This window comes from Balaenoptera ricei, chromosome 5, assembly GCF_028023285.1.
Source record: "Balaenoptera ricei isolate mBalRic1 chromosome 5, mBalRic1.hap2, whole genome shotgun sequence".
Taxonomy (NCBI): Eukaryota; Metazoa; Chordata; class Mammalia; order Artiodactyla; family Balaenopteridae; genus Balaenoptera; species Balaenoptera ricei.
Window position 1 is genome coordinate 49,654,216 of NC_082643.1, and position 23,612 is coordinate 49,677,827.

Consider the following 23,612-nt stretch of genomic DNA (forward strand, 5'->3'; position numbering starts at 1 on the left):
ATAAAAGAGTGTTTAAGAATACTTAGGAAAATGGGAACTCTAAGTATTTCCTAAGAATATTTATGAAAAGTGTGATGAGATATACAACTGTAAGTTCAATATGACTAAATAAGGAGAATAAGGAAATGAGAATAAAAGCACAAAATAGCTGACAAGAGACAGAGTTTCCTGATGATGATAGTGTTTTGATTTTTCCTTAGGGGAAGAAATAATTTGGGAATCTCCAAAACTCTGCAATCTAGTAAAGCCTAAAGGCCAAGGTTCTAGTTATTAGAAAAGCAATAGGAAGTATTTGTTTTACTTATGTCAGAAAAATTTCACACCAGACCGCTGGAAAATGGTAGACTAGCCTGTGAGTTTTGGGGCATTTGCTTCCTTTCATCTGGTCTACTCCAATCCTGAAGAATAGTAAGTACAAGCCTAATCCAATGTAGGATCAGATCAAAAATGCCCTCCAAATTAAGAGCTCTATGACTTCCTGGATGATTTCGTTCCAGACGTATACAGAAATTTCTAATTTTATTGCACAAAATATTTGTATAGTTGTTCCCAATTTTCCCATAAAATTACCATTACTGCATATTTCCCAAAGGCATACTCATTTTTGTAATATTTTCTCCTGGCTTTGTGGTCAGCTTGCTATTTCAATTCAGTCCGAGGCCTTGTAGACAGCTGATGCTCAGTAAACATTTGGCTCTTTGTTTATTGAGTCAGATAGAGTCTCACATAACTCCAGCTTTTACTAGTAACCGTGGCTGGCAAAACCAACTGACGCCAGCATCGGTCTGTACCATACAATGTACCATGTCGTGTTTAAATGTGCCTTTGAGAATTGATTGCACTCTGAGTCTCAAAGAATTTGAAAGTTACTTAAAATTCACTTTTTAAAATGCCTACTCGTGGAAGAAGAAACAGAGACTCTACTGAAAAGACATAATTTCATCGACTTACCAGCAAATACAACCTGGAAAGATGTTGCTCTGGCCAAGATACTTCATCCCAGAAAATAATTCTTCCCAGGAGCTTCTCTGAGGGTCTTATTTAGAAAAGAGGCTTTACAAAAGAAGCTATGGAATGATAGTAAATAACAGTTTATAAGAACCCAGTTAACTCTGAAGAACTGAGTTGTTCCATCTAACTAAATTCAAAAATGTTGTATTTACAAAATATATACATATTTTGTAATACATACAAATATATGTATATACAAAATATACATACATACAAATATATGTAAATATGTAAATATATGTATATATGTAAATATGTATATATGTATATATGTAAATACATATATATGTATATACAAAAATGTTTCTGATAAGAAAAAGAAAAACTTAGAAAATTGAATAATGAAGACTGATTTCAAATTTAATCTTAAAATTAAAAAATCAATTAAAATTATAAAAGTGAAAAAAAATGTAATCTTCAGATACAATGCTTTTTCTTCATCTCTGTCTTAGCTAACCATAATATTAAATGAAAAGTCATAGTACTATTTATATTAATAAGTCTATGAATGAATAATTATGTTTATTGTAAATAGAATTTTATGTTTCTACTTCTTTGTCGACAGAAAGTGAATTTTTCTCTTAAAAAGTAAAAGTTAAATTTAACATGGGGGCTGTCTTTTCTTACGTACATTAGAAAGTAGGGCCACCAGAGGCTCTACCGGGCCTTCAGATAGAATACTTTGGAACTCAAGAGTGGTCTCCACAGGAAGGGAGCAAAGGAGGGACAGAGGCCGCCCTCTAATTTCTTTGGGGTGACCCAGAGTGGGTAGGGAACTCACCTGAATATCTACAAGTTAAAGTGTCAAGACACTTTAGGGGTTGATGAAGTAATGTCACATTTAATATTACAGGATTCAGTATCCACAGAAGTTAACGAGAGCCTAAGAGCTAAGAGCCATAAGGAAATGTGTCAACATAAAATGCAACATTGTGAGCTCTATAAAAATAGAAAGCAAGACCACCCTACTTACAAATTCACTGAAAGGACTGTAGCACCAGCAGAGAGAGGGCCCCTTCTTCACTTCACTCCTTTACCTATAACAACATAGATGTTGACCGCAAAGGACCTAATCCAACATCAATCAGCCACTGGGAAGGGATGATTTTAAGTACAAACTGTGAGGCAGTGACCCCCATGTGTCATGTCGAAGTCAGTAGACACCTGAAGAGCCAGCAGGGCAGCTGTGCCAAAGCAACCAGGCAGAGACAAAAAGATGGGATTCTTTTAAAGACTGGCAAAGAGATCAAGTTAACTCTTCCAGGACCTGCCAAGGGAAAAGAAGAACTTGGAGTGCTGGGAGAATTGGAGTGCCTGCAATTACACAGGGGGAGCTCAGAGCCAGCAGTCTTGTCATGACACTTACCCCTTCGGTTACCCCCTCAACCTGCTGTGGAAGCTGGGGATATGTACTGATTACAGCACACTTCACTTAATTTTTTGCTTGTTTTTGGTTTTTGGTTTTTTACTGAACTTTTTAATGTAAAATTGTTGACTCAATACAAAAAAGGCCCTCTACTCAAAAGAATCTTTTGAAAACCTTTCCTATTGTTGGTTTTTACTCTAATCTAACTCCTAACATTAGGGATAATTTTAGTATTTAGTATGATAAAGGATCCTGGCATTGTTAGCATAGGAAATAGCATTTTGTCTTGCTTCCTTTGTTTAGTGTATATCAAACTTATAAAAATCAACATCATACGCTCTCTGACACTATCATTTTATAAATTCAATTTGAATTTAGTGATGAATGAGAACTTAGTGAATAACCCCTTGGCTTTTGAACAGTTCTAAAAACTAAAGCAGTAATATATTTTAAAGGCAAAGGCAAAGAGCAAGATACTTATACATACAAGATATATGTATAAATATAAAAGCAATACTATTAGTAACATTGATAGCCTTGTTTTTTTCATATGGACAAGATTCAGTTTCTATGACCTTAACTGTAACTTTCTACAGTAAGGAATATGGTACATATATTATAATGTATGCAGGAGTAGCTGTCAAAGGAAGTCTGTTCTATATTCAACAATTTTCTGGTTGAAAAAAAAACTGAGTTGGCATTCAAATTAATCTTTTAATATTCATTACCTATTTATATGTAGATTGTAAATTCCTGATAGTGGTCAGGAGGCCAAGTTTCAATGGACCTGTAAAAACTGATCAGTGGGCCTCTCTGAGAGGTCTGAAGGAGGAGATCTGTTATTGTGGGAGGGAGGGAAGGTCCATAGAAAACTGCAGTTTCTTCAGCATAAAGTTTGATTTCTCTCACCATATTTCTCCAGCATTATCTTTCCTCCTTACCCAACATTATCCTTAAGCATTCAGAAGACATTTTGGATTCAGGAATGGAAATTATCTTATACTTTAGAGTAGTGGATTTCGGGTATGTATTTTTTCACTTTAAAATGCAAGTGGTTATAAGTATAAATACGATTTAAGTCAAAATTAGCAGATCATTTTCTAAGATTTATGTCAAAATTAGCTGGGTTGATCCAAAGAGTATTTCATATGGTCAGATCTTTGGGTCTTAGTTTCCACTATCACACAGTTCAAATGAGCAACATATTAAGAACAGCTTTCTGAAATACGTAAAGGAACACAATTAAAAGGAGACTTTTCCTTTGGAATGGATTACTTAGAGAATTTATAAGTATACCTCCAGTGGCAATCTTTCAAGGTAAAATAAGAAAACTATTTTTCCAAGATAGTTTAGGTATAATTTTATTAAAGATAGAAAGATAAACTATCAAAACCTCCACTATATCATTGACATAATATTTGTGTTGATATGTTAGAAAATAAAAGAAACTGATTTTGGTAAAACCTTTATTTGTTCTTTCATGCTATTAATGAAGCCCTTTTTTTCATAGCACTAAAGATGGAAATCACACTTGATTGAGCTTGTAGAATGATCAGTATAGCAACAGGAGATAGGGGAGAGAGAGAAAGGAACACAGAAGATCACTGATGCATTAAATGTTCCTTTTTTAGGAAACTAGCTTCTCCTTTGAATGGTGTTGTCTTCTTCACTCACACAAAATCTGCTCATCTGCTAGAATTCACCAAACCATCTAGTGGTGTTATCTACCCCTCCCCATGTTTTCAAGCTCACAAATTATATCATGCTGTTCTTAAGAAGGAAAGCTGAAAATGGGCTAAATCCATAGCCCAAACTTTAGCTCCCAAACTCTCTAACCTTGTTTTATGCTTTACCAGCAGGTCTCAACCCCTATTTATTCTGAAAGTCCAGTTCTGCTTTCCTGTCCAACTTGTTGTACCTTTTGCTCTACTGGTTTTCTAGATTTTGCTCCCTGTTCTCTCCTGGTAGGGTGTTTCCATAGATTTATACTCCACATCACTTAAAGGTGTCCTCACAACACTCTCCAGCCCACCCCTTATCTGTGTCATGTCCTCAGTGGGGACCCAGACTGGAGTGGGTCAAAAGAACAGGTTGGGACCAGTGCAATTTTAAATTCTGAGGCTCCACAAAAAAAGTTAAGAGTTTCCTGCTCTATGTTAGTTGCAAAGAGAAATATCTCCAGCAGCAAGTTTGAAACAGCTTTTCTTATTCACAGTCAGCAAAGAAATGATACTTGAACAATATTTATACCTTTGGAATCACCAAGTCCAGCTGATGTACAAACTGGGTTCTTTAGCTTGCACCCATATTTTTGTCTTCTTCCCTAATTTCACATTTCATTCTCGTAGGAGGCATGACTAAAAGGAAACCTTGAAAGAAAGCATCAAAGTGAATGAAAAAGTTAAGAGAAAAGCTCCAAATAGGGGAGAATAAATAATAGAGAAAAATATTTTTGAAATGAAAGTCATCATTTCAAAATATGTGAAAGGCTAATTAGTAAAAATATATGGCCTGAAAAGGAAAATATTGAAAGGAAAAAATATAACATTAATAAAAACCATATTTGTCATTTGTCAAAACAGGACTGAAGATCAAGCATGATAGACAAATATTCCAAGATACATTTCCTAAAGGAGTTACAATATTCTATTGGAACACCCCATCCAATATCACTTGTTCAAGGTCATGTCTCTCAGACAGAGCCACTCGTTAATTTTCATAAGTCCAACTAACTGCTTAGTATGACATTCAGGGCTGTTTGCAGTCTGGTCCCCAAGTTGTCACTATTGTAGAGGGTAGTATAATTTCATGTGTTAATTTCTTGTATCATCTTGGCTGAGCCATGGTACCCAGATACCTGGTCAACAATTATTTTGGATGTTTCTTTTTTTTTTTTTTTTAATTATTTATTTATTTATTTTTGGCTGCGTTGGGTCTTTGTTGCTGTGCACGGGCTTTCTCTAGTTGTGGCGAGCGGGGGCTACTCTTTGTTGCGGTGCGTGGGCTTCTCATTGCGGTGGCTTCTCTTGTTGCAGAGCAGGGGCTCTAGGCACGTGGGCTTCAGTAGTTGTGTCACGCGGGCTCAGTAGTTGTGGCTCGCGGGCTCTAGAGTGCAGGCTCAGTAGTTGTGGCGCACGGGCTTAGTTGCTCCGCGGCATGTGGGATCTTCCCGGACCAGTGCTCGAACCCGTGTCCCCTGCATTGGCAGGCAGATTCTTATCCACTGTGCCACCAGGGAAGCCCTGGATGTTTCTGTGAAGGGTATTTTTGTGTTTTTTAGATGAGATTTAACATTTTAATTGGTGGACTTTGGATAAAGCAGATTACCCTCTGTAATGTGGGCGGGCCTTATCCATCCAGCTGAAGGTCTCAACATAACCAAGGCTGAGCAAGAAGGAATTCAGCCAGCAAACTGCATTTGAACTTGAACTGCAACCCTTCCATAAAGTTGCATTATGCCAGCCTCTGCAGATTTTGGACTTACCAATCCTCTACAACCATAAGCCAATTTCTTAAAATAAATCTCTCTCTCTCAACATCTTTCTCCATATAGAGGTAGAGATGGAGACATAGATGCGTCCTCTCGGTTCTGTTTCTCTGGAGAACCCTGCCCAGTACAGGTAGTAATAAGATCATGGATTCTATAATCAGAATTATATAGATTTAGGACCCAGTTCTGCCATTTACTAACTGTATAATATATATCGGGAAAGTTACCTCTCTAAGCCTCAGTTTCCTCATTTTAAAAATAGGAATAAAACAACCCCCTCAATTCTCTAGCCATGCAGATTACATGGCATGTAATCTAGTATCTCTATTCTTTTGCTTCTGCTGCTCCCTTGCTTGTCGTAAATTTGTTCCTGTCTACCTAGCAAAACCTTACTTTTCCTTCCACACCTGCAGTGGTTTTAAAAATATGTTCATGGGACTTCCCTGGTGGCTCAGTGGTTAAGAATCTGTCTGCTAATGCAGGGGACACAGGTTCGAGCCCTGGTCCGGGAAGATCTCACATGCTGCGGAGCAACTAAGCCCATGCACCACAACTACTGAGCCTGCACTCTAGAGTCTGCGAGCCACAACTACTGAGCCTGCATGCCACAACTACTGAAGCACACCTAGAGCCCGTGCTCCACAACAAGAGAAGCCACCGCAGTGAGAAGCCCACACACTGCAACGAAGAGTAGCCCCCGCTCTCTGCAACTAGAGAAAGCTCGCACGCAACGAAGACCCAACGTAGCCAAAGATAAAAATAATTTTAAAAAAAAAGATTAAAAAAATAAAAAATATGTTCACAAATTCTTTGATACTGTTCCCTTCAAGTTTAATTCCCTTCCCTTTCAGTACAGGTTGGACTTACTGACTTGCTTCAATAAATAGAATATAGCAGAAGTGATAGTAGAACATGTCACAGATTAAGCTATAAAATGACTGCAGCTTCCATCTTGGTCTCCTTCTCCCTCTCTCTCTCATCACTTGTGATGGAGGAGCCAGTCACCTGGTCATGAGCAGCCCTATGGAGAGACCCAGTGGCTAGGAACTGAAGCCTCCTGCCTACAGCCACATGACTGAACTTGAAAGCAGATTCTCCAGTCCCGTCATGATTTCAGCTCTAGCCAACAACTTCATTGCAACCTCATGAGAGATCCTGAACTAGAACCACCCAGCTAAGGTACTCACAGTTCTTGAGCCTCAGAAACCGTGTGAGATACTAAATACTTATTGTTTTACACAGCTAAGTTTTGAGGTAATTTGTTCAACAGAAAATAATAAATGCCACATTCAAGTCTATAAAGCCTTTTCTGACCAACACAGAGACTTTCTCCTCTCTGTTTCTTACCTTGTGCAAGGCTGGGAGCTGATAGAGGGTGGGCCATTTTTAACTGTATTAAGTGAAAAAAAAAAAGATTAAACTCAAGCCTGGCACATAAAGGGTTACAAGAGTTAAGCTAACAATTAGTGTTCCCTATGCGTCACACGTTGGTCCAAGCCTTTCGTAAATATTATCCCATTTAGTCCTCATAAAAACCTTGGAGATATACTATTATTATCCCCTGTTTTACAGTTGATGAAACTGAGGTCAAGTTATAGACAAGCTGGTTAACTTGCTCATGGTCACACAGCTAGTAAATGTTGAATTAAGAAATGAATGAATGGAAGTTTCTTACAAACAGGACCACTCGTAGAATGACTCTTAGAATCTCGTATGGTGCCTACCCCAGTATTCCAATGGGTCTCAAATATTTACTAAATCACTGTCTGGTAATAGAAGCAGCTTATGTATGTGAGAAAGAAGTCTTGGCAACCCTGATTGTGGATAATTTAAATCGATTCCCCAAACATAATTCTTTTCCTTCAGTGAGAAGAAATAAAGATTACAGTAAACATTTGTTGTGATGAGACTAAAAATACACTTTGGAAGATGTTTACCTGTCTCTCCACACCTCCCACATACACATAATGCTCGACAAGAAATATAATGTATTGGTAGTTTGATTATGTAAGATATACAAAAGTATTTTTTTCCAAGTTTACTAAATTTGGTAGCTCAGCATTCAAAACAGTTTGTGAGAGTAAAATGGTGTTATTTTAATTATGTATTTTTCCTCCCAAGAACAAGGAAAGAATGTTCCTTTTTGATTTACAAATTTCAAATAGTGGCCCCTATCTGACTCCGGGGGTCCTTTTAATAAGGCATGCAACCAATGATCCCTCCCAGTGAAGTCTTTCAAAATAAGCACCTAAATATGAGAAACATAAAGCCAGTTTCTATTCAGAGTTGGTCAAAATCTGGAAAGCAGCTTGTGGCTTCCTATTTTAGAATTTTTGACTTTTCTTTGAGCACTTCTCCCCACTTAATAGGAAGTAGGAGGTATAAAATAAACAAGGACCTTCTGTATAGCACAGGGAACTATATTCAGTATCTTGTAATAACATATAATGGAAAATAATCTGAAAAAGAATATATATCTACATATAACTGAATCATTTTGCTGTGCACCTGAAACTAACCCAACATTGTGAATCAACTACACTTCAACAAAAAAATAGTAAGTAGGTGGTCTTTATATTATTTGGTGAATGTGGACTCCTTTTTTCTTAATGTCTATTTGACAGGCTTACTCCTCTCACTTTCTGTCTCTGTAGAGATTAAAGAAAACAAGTATTTTGGGAGCTGTAAAAAGGATCCTTAAGTGTACATAAATGCTAAAGGTAAGTGATTATAATGACAATGAATCACTTCCTTTGTTCCTGTAGGCCTTAGTATTTCTCCTACAAGATAGTACCTTCATAGATTGTCTGCTGGGAAGATTACCCTAAAATTTCATTTAAGACAAAGGAGACTAGAAATTTTTGTCATTAGAGATTAAATATAACCTTATCTTCTATACTCATAAAAACGTAAGCAGTCCATTTCTAATTACTTTTCTTTCTTTTTAAATTTATTTTATTTATTTATTTTTGGCTGTGTTGAGTCTTCGTCTCTGTGAGAGAGCTTTCTCTAGTTGCGGCAAGCGGGGGCTGCTCTTATTCGCCGTGCGCGGGCCTCTCACTATCGCGGCCTCTCTTGTTGCGGAACACAGGCTCCAGACGCTCAGGCTCAGTAGTTGTGGCTCACGGGCCTAGTTGCTCCGCGGCATGTGGGATCTTCCCAGACCAGGGCTGGAACCCGTGTCCCCTGCATTGGCAGGCAGACTCTCAACCACTGCGCCACCAGGGAAGCCCCTAATTACTTTTCTCAAAAGACTACAGATAGCAAACCACTTTGTTCATCAACTTGATTCCCTTCAGTTGTCTTAGACTCCTGGAGGGGTCTCACTTTACATTATATTGCATTTCAGAACAGAGCTTTTATTCTGAGAGCGCAGTTTCTCAGCTTCCTCAGTCTGCGTTTGAAGCAGGACATGTTATATTTCAAGATTCAATATTCTAGTCATGAAATAAAAGAAGTGTAAGAAAATTTTAATAACCTGTTTTCAAGCAAAAATCAACTCTCTAGTAACACAAATATGAACTAGTCACTAAAAACTTTTTTTTGAATATTTGTTCTAAGATTAAAGGCAAACCAAAAATAACCATAGGGTGAGTATTTTTGTTCGACGACTTCCATGCAAGCCAGTAATACCCACAGGGTGAGGCAGTAAAGGGTAGTGACTAAAAGCACATCAGGCTCTGGGGTGAGACAAACTGGGTTTGAATCCTGGCTCTGCCTCTCCAAGCTGTGTGACCAGTCTTGAGGATTTACTTTACCTCTTTTTGTTGTTGTTTATTTTTACTTTACCTCTTTATCTTCTGAAAAATGCGGATAACAAAAATACCTACAGTATAGGAGTGCTGCAGGAATAAACAGAAGAGAATGCAATAGAAGTGCTTGGTGCAATGCCTGGTACACAGTGAGTAATCAATATATTTTAGTTATTATTATTCTCAAATACCACATAGAAAGGTGGTAGTTTTATTAATTAAATAATAAATATTATTTTATTAGTAAATAATTAATTACTATTTTATTAATTAAATATTGTTAATATTAATTAAACAATAAATATTATTAATTAAATAATAAATATTAAATGTTAATTAATTTTTAAAATTTTAGTAAAATTTTTACTATTTTTGACAAAATATTCCTAAAAAATATTTTTTTAATGAAAAAATATGAATTCCTTACCAATACAAGGATTTTAATGTTTTCTTTATATGCCTTATTTATTTTCTCAGGGAATTTCAAAGTCTTTCCATTTGTTACAACTACACTTAATTTTTAAAAAACTACTACAGTTTTTAACAAAAAAGAGATGTTGATTAAAAGTAAGGTCTTTGAATGAATAGTAAAGAAAAAGAATGTCCATATATTTTGTTAGGACAACTGGAACAAGTTCCTTACCCACCAATTAATTACTTGTAATTATATTTACAGTATTCTAGATTAAATTGTCACTGGCAATCTCACAGGCAGTAAGACAGTTTTATTAAAACTAAGTTTCAAAAAGAGTAAGTATATAATGAAGTGAGAACTCTTAAATACTCAGGTTACATTTTAATTGATTCAACTCTTCTGCCAAGCAATTTGGCAAATGGGTATTCATCAAAAGCTGTAAAAGTGTAAATACCGTTGGACCCAGGAATAACCCAGAAAAGGTTACACATGAAGATGTTAATTGTATTCTTTTTGGTTTTTTCCCCTTCTCCCTTTTTTTTGGTAACAGCTGTACTGACCTCTCAGACAATTCACCTATTTAATGTGTACCATTCAATAGTTTTTAGTATATTTAGTTTGCAACCATCACCACAATCAATTGTAAAATAGTTTCATCAAAAAGGAACACCAAAACTTTTACCTATCATTCCCCAATCCCATCTCCATCCTCAGTCTCAAGCAACCACTAATCTACTTTCTATCGATAGATTTGCCTATTCTGGACATTTCATACAAATGGAATCATTATGCTAAGTGAAAGAAGCCAGCCACAAAGGACTGCACATTGTTTTCATGGGTCATTCATGTTACACCATATTTCAGTACCTCCTTATTATGGCCAAATAACATTCCATATTATAGATATACCACATTTGACTTACACTCGTGTTGTTTCACCTTTTTGGTCATTATGAATAATGCTGTTATGAACAGTCATGTACAAATCTCTGTGTGGACAGGTTTACATTTCTCTTGACTACCTATCTGGGAATGGAATTGGTATTCTTCTTAAAGTAGTGAAAATCAGAAGCAATTTCATGGTCCTGCAGTGAATGGTATTGTGCAAAAAAATGTTGCCGATGTATTATAGAAGGAAGACCATGTAGCAATAAATCCCACGTAAGAAAGACTACGTGAGGTGAAAAAAGCAAAATACGATCCACTTAAAATCCTTCCTGGGCTTCCCTTCCGGTTCTGTCAATAGGGACCTACCCCTGCCCCAGGCTTCAATTCTCTGAGGACCAGCCACACTACCTTTCCGAGATTTTTAGAATGTCTCAGCTCCAGAGTCTTTGCACTTGTTGTTTCCTCTGCCTGTAACACTCTTTCCCCAATTCTATGTCCAAGTGGTTTCAAGTCTCACCTTAAATGTCTCTTCCTCACAAAAACCTCCTCTGATATCCCTGACTAGGCTAGGATTAAGTGTTTCCATAGCAGCCTGCAATTTTCCATCTTAATACTTTTGATACTGGTAATTGTTTATTCAGTCAGTAATAAAATATTGAGAGCCTCTTACATGCAGGAATATAGGGTGAAATAAAACATGCAAGATCCCTGCCATCCTAGACCTTATATTCTAAGGAGAGAATACAATGTACAAGTAAGCAAATCAACGTACTGGGTGATTTTAGATAGTGATAATTAGCTCAGTGTTTGGATTGTGAACTCCATGAAGGTAGAAGCTATTTGTCTTGGTTAATTCCAGCTTGCTAGAGTTTATTAGCCCCTGGCTCTCTGAATAAGCTTAAAACAAATTTAAGTGACTTAAAATAGGCATATAAAATACAAATGGAAACACAAATCAACTACTTCTGTAAATGGTTGAGTTTGAGGGTTTTCTTCTCTTTCAAAACTTTTTGTAATTCTACTCTTCTTTTTATAACTAAAACGATTAAAAGATGAGCAAAGTTTACCATAGGTCCGTAAAGGAACCCCAAATAAAACACATTTATACGTCACCACTCACTCGTTAAAGACCTGGTAATAAAACCTACTCGGAAATACTCAGATGTGTTGGTTAAGTGGATAGAATTCCCTTGGCGCATTACAAAGCAGATTCCCTGCTGCCAGCAATATAATTTACTGTTTTAGAAGGTGCTTGAGACTATGCTCCCTGCAATTTCCCGATTTATAATGCGCTTTAGAATCTCCCTCCACCCACGACGTGGCAGCGAAAAAATCCGCAATTCTATTTACACGTCAATGGTAAGACGAGAACACAGAACTTTTTGCGAGGTCAACAAAGAACGCAAGATCTTTACGCAACAGATCGCGGCCCTTTCCAACAAATCCTTTTACAAGCCCCAGAAACAAAGACAAGCTGGATAAAACCACGTAGCGCTCTCTTCGGCCAGAGGAGCATCCCTATAAGACCCCACCCCCAAGCTAAGCGCTCAGCTGCTTCTTTCTTCCCTGGGCCGCATGCGCAGCGCACTCTCCGGCCACCGCACGCCTCTTCCAGCGAGCTCAGAAGGCGCTTACGTCACCGTGCACTGGAAGAGGAACCCTTCCGCTCCTCCAAGGAAAACGAGTCCACGCACATTTAGCTTCTCTTAGCCCTCCTCCCACCCCAATGCCAGAGACTTTCCCAGCCCGTTTCCAACAGCCCAGCTTTTTGCCGGACTTCTCTGTACGTTCGCTGGACGGAGATCGCGGCGGAGAGGAAAACGGGAGAGGGTCCAGAGGCCAGTTCAATGTTGTTTACAAGGAGTGAGCGAGTCTAGGAATCGATCCGCGAGGGCGGAGCCGACGAAGCCGGCACTTCTTTGTCCCTTCCCCTCCCTCCCCAGCCTTCCCCGCGAGCGGACGCGGCAGCGCCTCTGTCTCGTTTTTTCTTATTTTTTTTCCCCCCCTTTCCCCTTCCTTTTTTTTTCCTTTTCCCCCTTTCCCCCCCTTTCACCATTTCCCCTCGGAGGCGCTTCCCCCGGGCAGGGGCAGAGCCGGTCTCACCCCCCGCCTCTCCCCGGCCCCCGCCGCCCTATGGCGAGAGGGAACCCCCTCCCCACCCGGGCACAAGCGGCTGCGGTTGGAGGAGCGGGACCGGCAGCGGCCTCAGGTCCGGGGGCGTCATGGAACTAATTCGCTGACCGACCCACAGGCCGCAGCCGTGCGTCCCGCTCGAGCGCCCGCGCCCTCCGGCCCGGTTCCCCCTCTTCTCCCTCCTCAGTCGGCCCCGTCCTCGTCCCGCGCGCCCCGTCGCCGCGCGCTGAGGAAAATGAGGTGGTAACGGGCCCCCGGATGACCCCTCGTCACCACTGTGAGGCCTACAGCTCTGCCGGGGAGGAGGAGGAGGAGGAGGAAGAGGAGGAGAAGGTGAGCGGGCGGGGACGGGGGGGCTCCACGCGTCCCCGCGACCCGCGCGCGAGCCCCCTGCAGCCCCGCGCCGCCGGCGCGCGCCCCTCGGCTGAGCCCCGCCCCCGCCGCCCCCTCCGGGAAACCTCCCGGACGCCCCTCTTGTCTCCTCGCGCCTACAACTCAGGCACCTGCCCAGTTTGGAAACGGCTCCGCTGGGTTCCCTTTCGGGCCAGTTTTCCCGTCGGCGACTAACTTTCTTGTAGCAACAGCAAGCTGCCTCCTAATGCGCGTTCTAGGGTCCGCGAGCCTGTGCGGTACACAAAGAAGGGGACACACCCCCGCCCCTAGACCTCGACGCCTCCGCGGGACCCGCGGGAACATCATTCACATTGCAGAGCGGGCGGGGGTGGGGGAGGAGGACGGATGAATGGGGTGAGCCGCTGCGGGAGCTCGGGGGAGGGGCACGTTTCCCGGGGTTGGGGTGAGTCGGGGGAATCTGGAGAGGAGGTGAGCTTTGAATTGCACCCTGTAGGGCAGATAATACCGGAAATTTGAAAAGAGGGCAGAACCCCCTCTGCCGAGCTAGAGGTTTCACTGCAGATCGTTTTGTTAGGAGTTGAGAATTAGACGGCAAAATAGTGGAAGGTATCGCTCCGGAGGCAGGATGGAATCAGACTGGAGATCGTTGAATGTTAGGCTAAAGTATTTAGCTTCTGTTCTGTCAGTGGGAGACACTCAACGTTTGAGCAGCAGCAGTGTGGCTTTAGGATGTTAATAATAACACTTGTTGAGGCTTATTATCGGAGAGGCATCGTTATAAGTGGTTTGCAACTTACTGAATCTTCACGGGGTAGGTAGTTCAGGAGCATTTTACGGGTGAGTGAAACTGAGGCTCCATAAGATTAATTTTCCCACTAGAGGACAGCTAGAACCCGGTGGCCAGAATTCCAGCCCAGGCAGGCTGTGCTATACCGTCTCGGTCCCGGAACAGATTAAAGTAGCGTTATCTGCTTCTGGCTTTTCCAGGTCATTTGTGGCAGAGGAAATAGAAGGGAACGGACAAATAGATTAAGGAAGAAGGGACAGGATTCACATTTGCTAGTCTGGGACCAGACGCATCAGAGATTCTAAGCTTCTGGACTAGAAGAAGTTTCTCAATACTAATGAAGAGCAGACTAGTAGAATCAGCGTGTGTCGGGAAGGTGCACCGGGATGGTTTGCAGTTAAACTGAGATGAGTGAGTTTATGTGGCAATGTGACATCCTAGTGTCAGTAGTTTAGAATGGAACTCTAAAATGTTTCTTGGTCAAGATTGGAAGCTTAAAGTGTGTGTACATGTTTTATTCTGATTGTATACTACTTTAAAAATGGAAAGTATTCATTTTTCTGTCCATGTTTCTTCATCTTTGAAGGGGGCTTAATAATAATACAGACTTAATAATTATACCTTCCTTTGTGTTCGAGGAGTTAATATGGCATAGTACTTTGAACAATACCTGGCCAAGTAGTAAGCACTCATTGTTTTTAGTTGTTAAGCACTTAACAAGTGTAAGCTCTTATTATTATTTATTTGGCACAGTGCTAAACTCTGGAGAGTGTTTGCCATCAAGGAACTCATGGTTAGTAGGAGAGACCAGCCTACAAATAGACAGCTCTCACGGAGCAATTAAATGCAAAAGTAGAATTATGTTCAAGTACATATGATGCAAATGACAACTCTAGGAAGGAGAGTGCAAGCTAGAGAAGGACATTTCAAGTTGAAAGAACAGTATGTGGAGAGTCATGGAGATTGGGATAAAGCAGGATGTTTTGGAATTATAAGTACCTGTTGTTCATTATTAGGTTAAAGGCGTAAAGTCAAGGAGATAATAATAGAACATGAGGTTTTTGTATGGTCACATTAATAAATCCCTCTTTTTATAAGAGGAACTAAGATCTGGAAGTCAGCACCAGTACAGAATTATTAATGGAGTTGGTGTCTTGAACATAATGAATACAGTAATTACATGTTAATGAAGTTGTTTCTGTTGTATACCCAGCACTGTGCAGCACTTTTCCTCAGAAGAGCAAGAGGCCCTGTATGCTGATTTGTAACATAGTTAATGCTGTACAATTAAGTGTTTTATAAACTATTCACTCAGACATTAAGGTATTTGATAAACATAGAGGAAGAAGCAGAAGCAGCAATTGAAAGAATGGGAGGAGAAATGTGAAACGCTCAAGGTCAAAGTTTATGGAATATGCCAACCAAAATACAGTCTTTTTGTTTTTTAGTTCCTAGAGACTTTTCTGAGCATTCAGAATTCTGAATGTGACCATTAGTGGGCATAAAATAACAACATAAAACTATAAAGTTCTGTTATTTAAAACAGTAAAGTTATATTTTTAGTGTTTGTGATTTTTCCTTAGCAGGATTCATTTTTCATCTAGCTCAAATAATCTGTTTTTAAAACATTAGAAAGCAGGCTTGTGGATTGTTAGTAAAAGAAGTAGAATTCAAGCCAGCGCTTTCTCCACTGTATCATATATTTTAAAAAAGGAATGTAGAACATTTTCTCATAAATTATGGTTTCTGTTTTTGTTTTGCTTTTTCTGTGTTGTTAACTTGTAAATAATTTCAAAAAGAAACTACCTGGATTCACTTATTTTCAGCCTTTTACTCCATTTGTTTTATCGTGTCTTCCCTCCCCTCATCTCCCACCCCCTCTCTCTACAGCATTCATTATGGGCCTTTACACCTAAATTTTTCAGTGTGTGTTTCCTGAAAATAGGGATATTCTTTTACAGAGTCACAGTAAGGTTACCAACTTTAGTAAATTTTAAATTGATAATTTACTTTTGTCAAATCTGTCCAAATTCTCATTATGTCAGTTGACCCCAAAATGACCTTTATAGCATTTTTCTCTGCAGTACAGGATCCAGTCTAGGGTAAGGTATTGCACTTTTATATTTCTGTAGCTTGGAAAATCTGGAACATCCCCACAGGTGTCCTCCATCCTTTTTGTTTCTCACTTGTATTATTTATATTTATACCCCATTTTTTTAAGTTTAAGGAAATTTGAACTCTTTTTTTTTTTTTTCCTTTGTTACATTTCCCTATTGTGAGCAAAGAATGATTGCTTTCTTTTCTTCTGTTGATACAGTGTGTTACATTGATTTCTGAATGTTAAACCAACTTTGCGTTCCTGGGCTAAATCCCACTTGGTTATGGTGTATAGTCCCTTTTTTATGTTTTCAGATACAGATTGCTAGTATTTTGTTGAGGAATTCTGCATCTGTATTTAAGAGATACTGGTCTGTAGTTTTCGTGCTGTTGTCTTTGGTTTTGGTAGCAGGATAATAACTGGCTTCATAAAATGAGAAGGCCTCCTCCTCTAGTTTTTGGAAGAGTTTGTGAAGAGTTTGTATTAATTTTTCTGTAAATGTTTGGTAAAATTCACCAGCGAAGCCACTGGGGCATGGGCTTTTCTTTGACACTAGTTTCTTTACTAATTCAGTCTCTTTAGTACTTGGTATATGACTATTTAGCTTTTTCTGCTGTCAGTTTTGATAGTTTGTTTCTAGATGTTTGTCTTTTTTATCTAAGTTGTCCAATTTATTTGCATACAATCGTTAATATAAATTTCTTTATGATCCTTTTTATTTCTGTAACATAGGTAGTAATGTCCCTTCTTTACTCCTGATTTTAGTACTTGATCTCTGTTTTTCCTTGGTCAGTGTAGCTAATGGTTTGCCAATTTTGTTGATCTTTTCAAAGAACCAACTTTTTTGGTTTCATTGATTTTTCTCTATTTATCTGTTCTCTACTTCCTTAATTTCCACTATGATATTTATTATTTTCTTTCTTCTGGCTTGCTTTAGGTATAGTTTGGTCTGTTTCTTCCAGTGTCTTAAAGTGGAAGGTTAGAGTGTTGACTTGTGATCTTTTTTTTTTTCTTGTTTATTGAAGTACAGTTGATTTACAATATTGTGTTTCAGGTGTATAGCAAAGTGATTCAGTTATACATATGAGATCTTTTTTAATATAGACATTTACAAGTATTTCACTGTTTCCTGTAAGTTTTAGTACGTTTGATCTTTTTTATTCATCTCAAAGTATTTTCTAATTTCCCTTATGATTTCTTCTTTGACCCAGATTCCTTTGTTTTAAAAAAGTTGTTCTATCATCTAAATATTTGAAAGTCTTATTAAGGGCCTTAGTTATAGAAGATTGAGGAACAAGAATCCCTTGAACCTGATCTTATACTTCTTTACATGACTCTATCCTATATGTTCCTCTCAGGTCCCCCACCCATCCTACCCTAAAAGTAATCTTCAAAGGAATCATTGTAAAGGAAGAGTAATTACTAGGGGCAGCCACCCATTGGGGTATGCTGAGAAGGCTGGCAGATCCTGGTGAGCCACCCTGTTGAGAGTAGCTAAAGGAATGAAATAAATAAGTTTTGACAGGAGTTAATCAATTACAGACCAAAATTAGGTTTAGAAGAAGTTCTTAGAACCTATGAAGTTCAGTCTCCATCCAATATAGGTGTTTCTTCTAAATACGTCTAGACAGGTGAACATCTAGTTTATACTGTTTGTGAGGTTGATATTTATGTTTGCATTCGATGAAGTTGTAGTGACTTTGTTTATCTAATTGTGGAGAATTTGAGAAAAGTACCAATGCAACAAAATTGGAATCTCAGAACATCTAAGCAGAATGTAACAGTAGATAGAATTTAACAAGATGACTTTTTTTTAAGGAAAAAATGCATTTAAGGTCCTGAACAAGGATGTAACGCCCCCCCCCACCAAAGGTACCAAAAACCCATACAAAGTGAGGTGGGTCAGGTGGAGGGGAAGTTCACCCAAGAGTTACCTTAGAAAGTCTTAAGAGTTTTAGTTGAGCATTAATTTTATCTGAATTGATAATGTGTAGCCTCTAAAAAAATAGCTAATGATCTTAGACTGCATTAATAATTAAACTGGTGCTAATTTAGAAGAGCAAAAATCATGTCATGTGAGAAACTCTTGAATGGTTTTTCAGCAATGCAGTGGATGAACTGGTGAGCATGATAGCAGCCTTTAAACATTTGAAGAATTCACCTGTGAAAGAGATTAGACTTGGGTTTGTTTGTTTTGGTTATGGTTTTTTGGTTTTGGCCCGGAGGGTTGAAATGAGCCTTTGGTTGTGTCTCTGTTTCATCAGGATACTGTGCGATGGGCACTGTGAGTAATAAAAACATGATATTCGTAGATATGACTGCAAGGGAATTTATAATTTATTAGGGGAGATAGTTCTTGGAAGAAATTACCTTTGAGTTGGACCTTTCAGGATAGTTATTATTTTCCACTTTCTAAGTTATTTAACTTTTTTCTGCTTAGTATGAAAAGCACTTCATGCTTGATATAGAAAAATTGCAAAAACCCAAGAGTTTAAAGAAGCAAAAAGAAAAAAAATTACAATCCAGTTAACCAGAGGTAGTTTGCAATAGGTTGAATAGTAAGTGAAATATGTGGGGTGATAAATAGGAAAGAGGATAGTAGCTGAAGTTGGGGCAGAGGGAACATGGAAATTGAAGATTAGGTTTGTATTTTTTGTTTTTTCAAATTTTAAATTTTTATCAAAAATTAGGAACTTTTCATATGTTAATTCTAGACATTGAATTTTTTTGAAAATAATCCCTGGAATTTGAAGCATATATGTAATACAGGTCCGGAGTTGAAAAAAGGGAATAGTTATATGAGGTCTATAATGAAAAACCACATTCCCCTGCTGCTTGGCTTCTCCACCCTTTTCTCATTCCCCAGAGGTTAATCACTCTCAGCTCTTACCTATTTCTCTTGTTATTTAAGATCATATTTTCAAGTAACTTACCTATTGCTGTTTTTTTGATATTTAAGTTTTAGATATTATTTATGGTTTTCCTCTGAAATATAAAGATGAGGCTCTCCTTCTACCTTCTCCCAACACCCCTCATCCTACCAGTGTAGTTTTATTACAGCGTTTGTGTTGAAATTTCTATTCAGTATTTTCATTATTATTGCTATGTAAATATTGTGGTATATTATTATGTTTATTTTCTTGCATAATCTTTTTTTCTGAATTTAATAACCTTTTCAGTTGTTTAGCTTTCATCAATCTAGTTGTCTTTTCACATTCTTCAGCAGCTTCTCAATCCAATTTTCCATACACAGTCAAACCTCTATAGTTTCCCTTTTTTTTAAGAAACGTAGAAACGTCTCTCGGACTCTGAGATGCCTTGTACTGTGTTGCTCTTTAGACTTGCTGCTCATTTTAGAGTGCCAGTTACTCTACTGTTGAGCTTTCTAGATCAGCATCGTCCAGTAGAACTTACTGCATTGATAAAAATGTTCCTTTCCTGCACTGTCCAGTGCAGTATCCACTGGCCATGTGTGACAGCTGAGCACTTGAAATGGGGCTGGTGTGACTGAGGAATTATATTTTAATTTTATTCAATTCTAATTTTAATGGCTACATGTGTAGCTAGTGGACACTGTAGTGGGAGCACAATCCAAGATGGTTTCATACTTAAAGGGGGGGATAGTCCCATACTGATTCAGTAGAAATGGGTGGGATTTAATGTAATTGATGTAACTTTTTTTTTAATGAAAAGAGGGTTTAGCCCTTATCTGTGTAGATTTTTAAGATAAATATTTGGGACAACTACTTCTAAGAATTCCTAGTCTAAAAAGCCTGTGACTTAAAATTTTTTGACACAGTGATAATATGTTTTGATCAAAGTCCTAAGGTTCTGTCAATTATATGGTCATGTTTTTATTCTCTTTACAACTGAATTTCAGATTTAAAGTGAGAATGTTTTAGATAACTGATGATTATGGTAACATTTTAATATATGATATCTTAAAGAGCTGTAAAATCCTATATTGCCTCATAACATTTTAATTTTGTTTTATGAATTGCTTAATAAGTACCAACATATTTATATAATGCTACAGTTACTATATATATAATTAAATATAGAGCATTGTTTTATATTTGATCTTATAGGTAGCTACATCAAGCTGGGTGGCAGGCAGATCCAAAGGATATCATGAAGTTTCCAGGGCCTTTGGAAAACCAGAGATTGTCTTTCCTGTTGGAAAAGGCAATCTCCCGGGAAGCCCAGATGTGGAAAGTGAATGTGCTGAAAATGCCTACAAATCAGGTAATGATTTCTCTTTTTACTCTAGACAGGTGACTTTTATTAGAACTAAGTGTACTACTATCATATGTAATTGCACCTTGACACTGTATTGGAGAAATATGTACCATTAAAGATACGCTCTATTTATTTGAGAAACATCTCCTTGTTTCATTCTGAAACAAAACAAAAATGAACTGTTTTTGTTTGTTTTGTTTTATCTGAGTTACACCTTTAGGAAGCTAGGTATGTCCCTTCTCTTTTCTTGTGGTACAATACTTAAAATAATAAGCCTTCTTTATTTCTAGATATATAGTTTGCCGTAGAGGCTGAACACAGTCAAATCCTTGTGTTTAGTGATCAACAACTTTCTCTTTCATGAATATTTATAAGGAATTCACTTAAACTACTAATGTAATGTCAATGTTCAAAGCTTCTAGGGAGATAATCAGCAGCTGGCCTCTCAATTACTCTTGGCTGTATGCCTTTTAGAAATTTCATATAGAGTTATTTTTTCCAAATAACTATGAAATTTGTCTATTCCAAAAGTTTACTATGTAACATGTCTTACACATCTTTTTATCCCTAGTACCTAGCATTGTGTTTGGGATAAAAAGTAGTGGCCGAGAAATTTTTGGTATGTGTAGGCAAATGACAGTATCTAAGCTCCTCCTGTGTTGGTTTAGGTTAATCTTTGCTCATAGGTTACTGATATCTGAATGCTTTTTCTAATTCCAACTTACATTTATCTTCTTTCCCACAAGCTAAAGAAATACATGTTTCCCATTTACTGTTATCTAATTGTCATTTAGTGAATTGAAGATTAGTTAGCTTGAATGAATGCCTTTTATACTAGGAGCATTTGCATGTGCTATCACATTTAATATCATTTAATCCTTTGAAAAAGGCAGTAGTCCCAATTTGTTCAAGACTTCAACTAGTAAGTAGTAGAGTTATAATTTTGAACCTGAGGCAGTTCTCTTCCCATTATACTTTGTTTTTCATTTTTTATTTTTGTATGCTTGTGTGATTTTTAGATTACTGGGGATTCAATCATTCAGTAAATGTTTATTAAGTATCTGCCATATTCTGAACACTATCCTAGCATTGGGGATACAACAGTGAGAAAAACAAATTCCTGCCCTTACGTTCTGACATTCTAGTAAGCCTCAAAGCTTTATTACAGCTGCTTTTAGAACCATTTCTTTCATTTTTCTCCTACTGTCTCCTTGAGTCAGCATGCAACCAACAATGATATACTTTTATAACATGGTCTTCGAAGGTGATATTCTACCAAGATTATAGTATATTGCTATATTATCGCTTAATCTGGCCTATTATTATAGGTATTTTAACAAATATTACTAAGATGTTAGACCAGAGAACAGAACACTATCAGAACTTATAAGAGGGATCTATTTAAGGTTTTGCCTTTAGTAATGTCAGGCGGAAGCCATACTTAATTCTTGTAAAATGTGTGTGGGCTTGGTCTGGTGGGTATAGGAGATAAGATAGAGATGGGAGTAAAGAGCTATAGGGGCTTGAGCCACTTGACAGAATAACCCCAGGGACACTTCTCTATTCTAGTTCTAATTCTTTTTTCTTCTGTGACTCTCAGGGACTGGCTTTTCTACTTCCCTTTCCAATATTGCTTCTAACCATGTTTTCTCTCCTTCTTGACTCCTCCTTGCATAAGAGAAACAATCTTGTCTCTAAAGTTTAGCGTCTAAACCATACATGTATCTTTTCCCACTTTTCTTTTTTTTTGGGGGGGTGCTGGTTAAAACAGAAAAATAAAATATTTTTAAGCTTTTTTCCCTCTAGTTTTCTTATTCCTACCCCTTCCTTCACCTAAACTCTACTTCAGGGTCATTCTCTCACAGTTTTCTTGTCATTTACATTATCCTATCTTGCAGTTTAGGACAGAGTGGTCATGCAAGAATATTATACACCTATCACTCCCCTTCTATGTGCTCCCCCAGCACTCTATACTTCCTGTATGATAGCACACAATAGTATAATTCCCTGATGATTTGACCGAGTTCCATTGAGGTAGAGTTGTCACTTTTGTTTATTGGCATATAATAGGCTCACAGTAAACACTTGTTAAATGAACGTTGATTATCATTTCTTTATAATTCATCCAGGTTAGAGGAGTTCTTTTATATAATAATAGTATTTTCAAGTACACAGCAATTTTGTTACAAATTTGGGGGAAAAAAATTAAAGACTGGTTAAAGTGACATGTATTTTCAGATATTCTCAATTTATTTTGATGTACAGAGTGCTTTTGATATACAAAGGTAAACCTTGCCTCAAGCTGTTTATATAAAGATGATTTCCATTAGAATTTTGAGAAGGAACCTTAAAGGCCATCTAATTATGTGGTTTTCAAATACAGGATCTTGAACCACTGGGCTACTAGGTGTATGAGAATCACCCAGGAGGCTTCTTACATATTCCAGGCCCCTCCCAGACCTACGTTGCTTGTGGTGACAACTATGGAATTTGTATTTTAAAAAAACTTCATAGTTTTATTGATATGCGTTAGGTTTGGGAAACACTGATTTAGTCTAACCACAAAATTAAAAAAAAAGTTCTGACATCTCGGATAAGTGATCCTCTACTTTGCATACTTTGTCCATTCCACCATAGAAAAGCTCTATCAATTATTGGAAAGTTTTTCCTGAATTGAACCTGAAAACTGCTTATTTCTAGTGGCTACTTACTGGTTCTAGTTCTCTCCGCTGGAGCAGTACAGAAAAAATTCATTTTATATTTTAAATGATAGCCCTTTATCTACTTACAGTCAGGTGTTAAGCTCGCAGTCATCTCTTCTCCTGGTTGAATATCCTTTGTTCTTTAACCATTTTTCATTTGACAAGATTGTGCCTCTCAGTTTTTCTTTCTCTACGTATACTCTTTAATTTACTGTGTTTCTTAAATTGTGACATTTGGGTTGTCATTAATGAGCAATAAAGTGAAACTATTACCTCACTTTATCTTGGCTTGATAATTTCATTAATATAGCCCTAAATTAAAAAAAATTTTTATGCTTTGACAGCAGTGTCATGTTGTTGGCTTATACTGAACTTGT

General features: G+C 37.8%; 1 protein-coding gene across 2 annotated transcripts in view; it reads left to right on the forward strand.

Moving 5' to 3' along the window:
- Window positions 1-12,840: 12,840 nt before the first annotated feature.
- Window positions 12,841-23,612, forward strand: part of CCNI (cyclin I) — a 31,731-nt gene continuing 20,959 nt past the window's right edge. The window contains exons 1-2 of one of the 2 annotated variants that reach the window (XM_059922813.1): window positions 12,842-13,388; window positions 20,383-20,539. In XM_059922813.1, coding sequence (XP_059778796.1) covers window positions 20,426-20,539 — 114 coding nt within the window. In that variant the 5' untranslated portion in view covers window positions 12,842-13,388; window positions 20,383-20,425. Of the gene's footprint in view, window positions 13,389-20,382; window positions 20,540-23,612 lie in introns of both variants that reach the window. The other variant, XM_059922814.1, reaches the window with a different exon arrangement.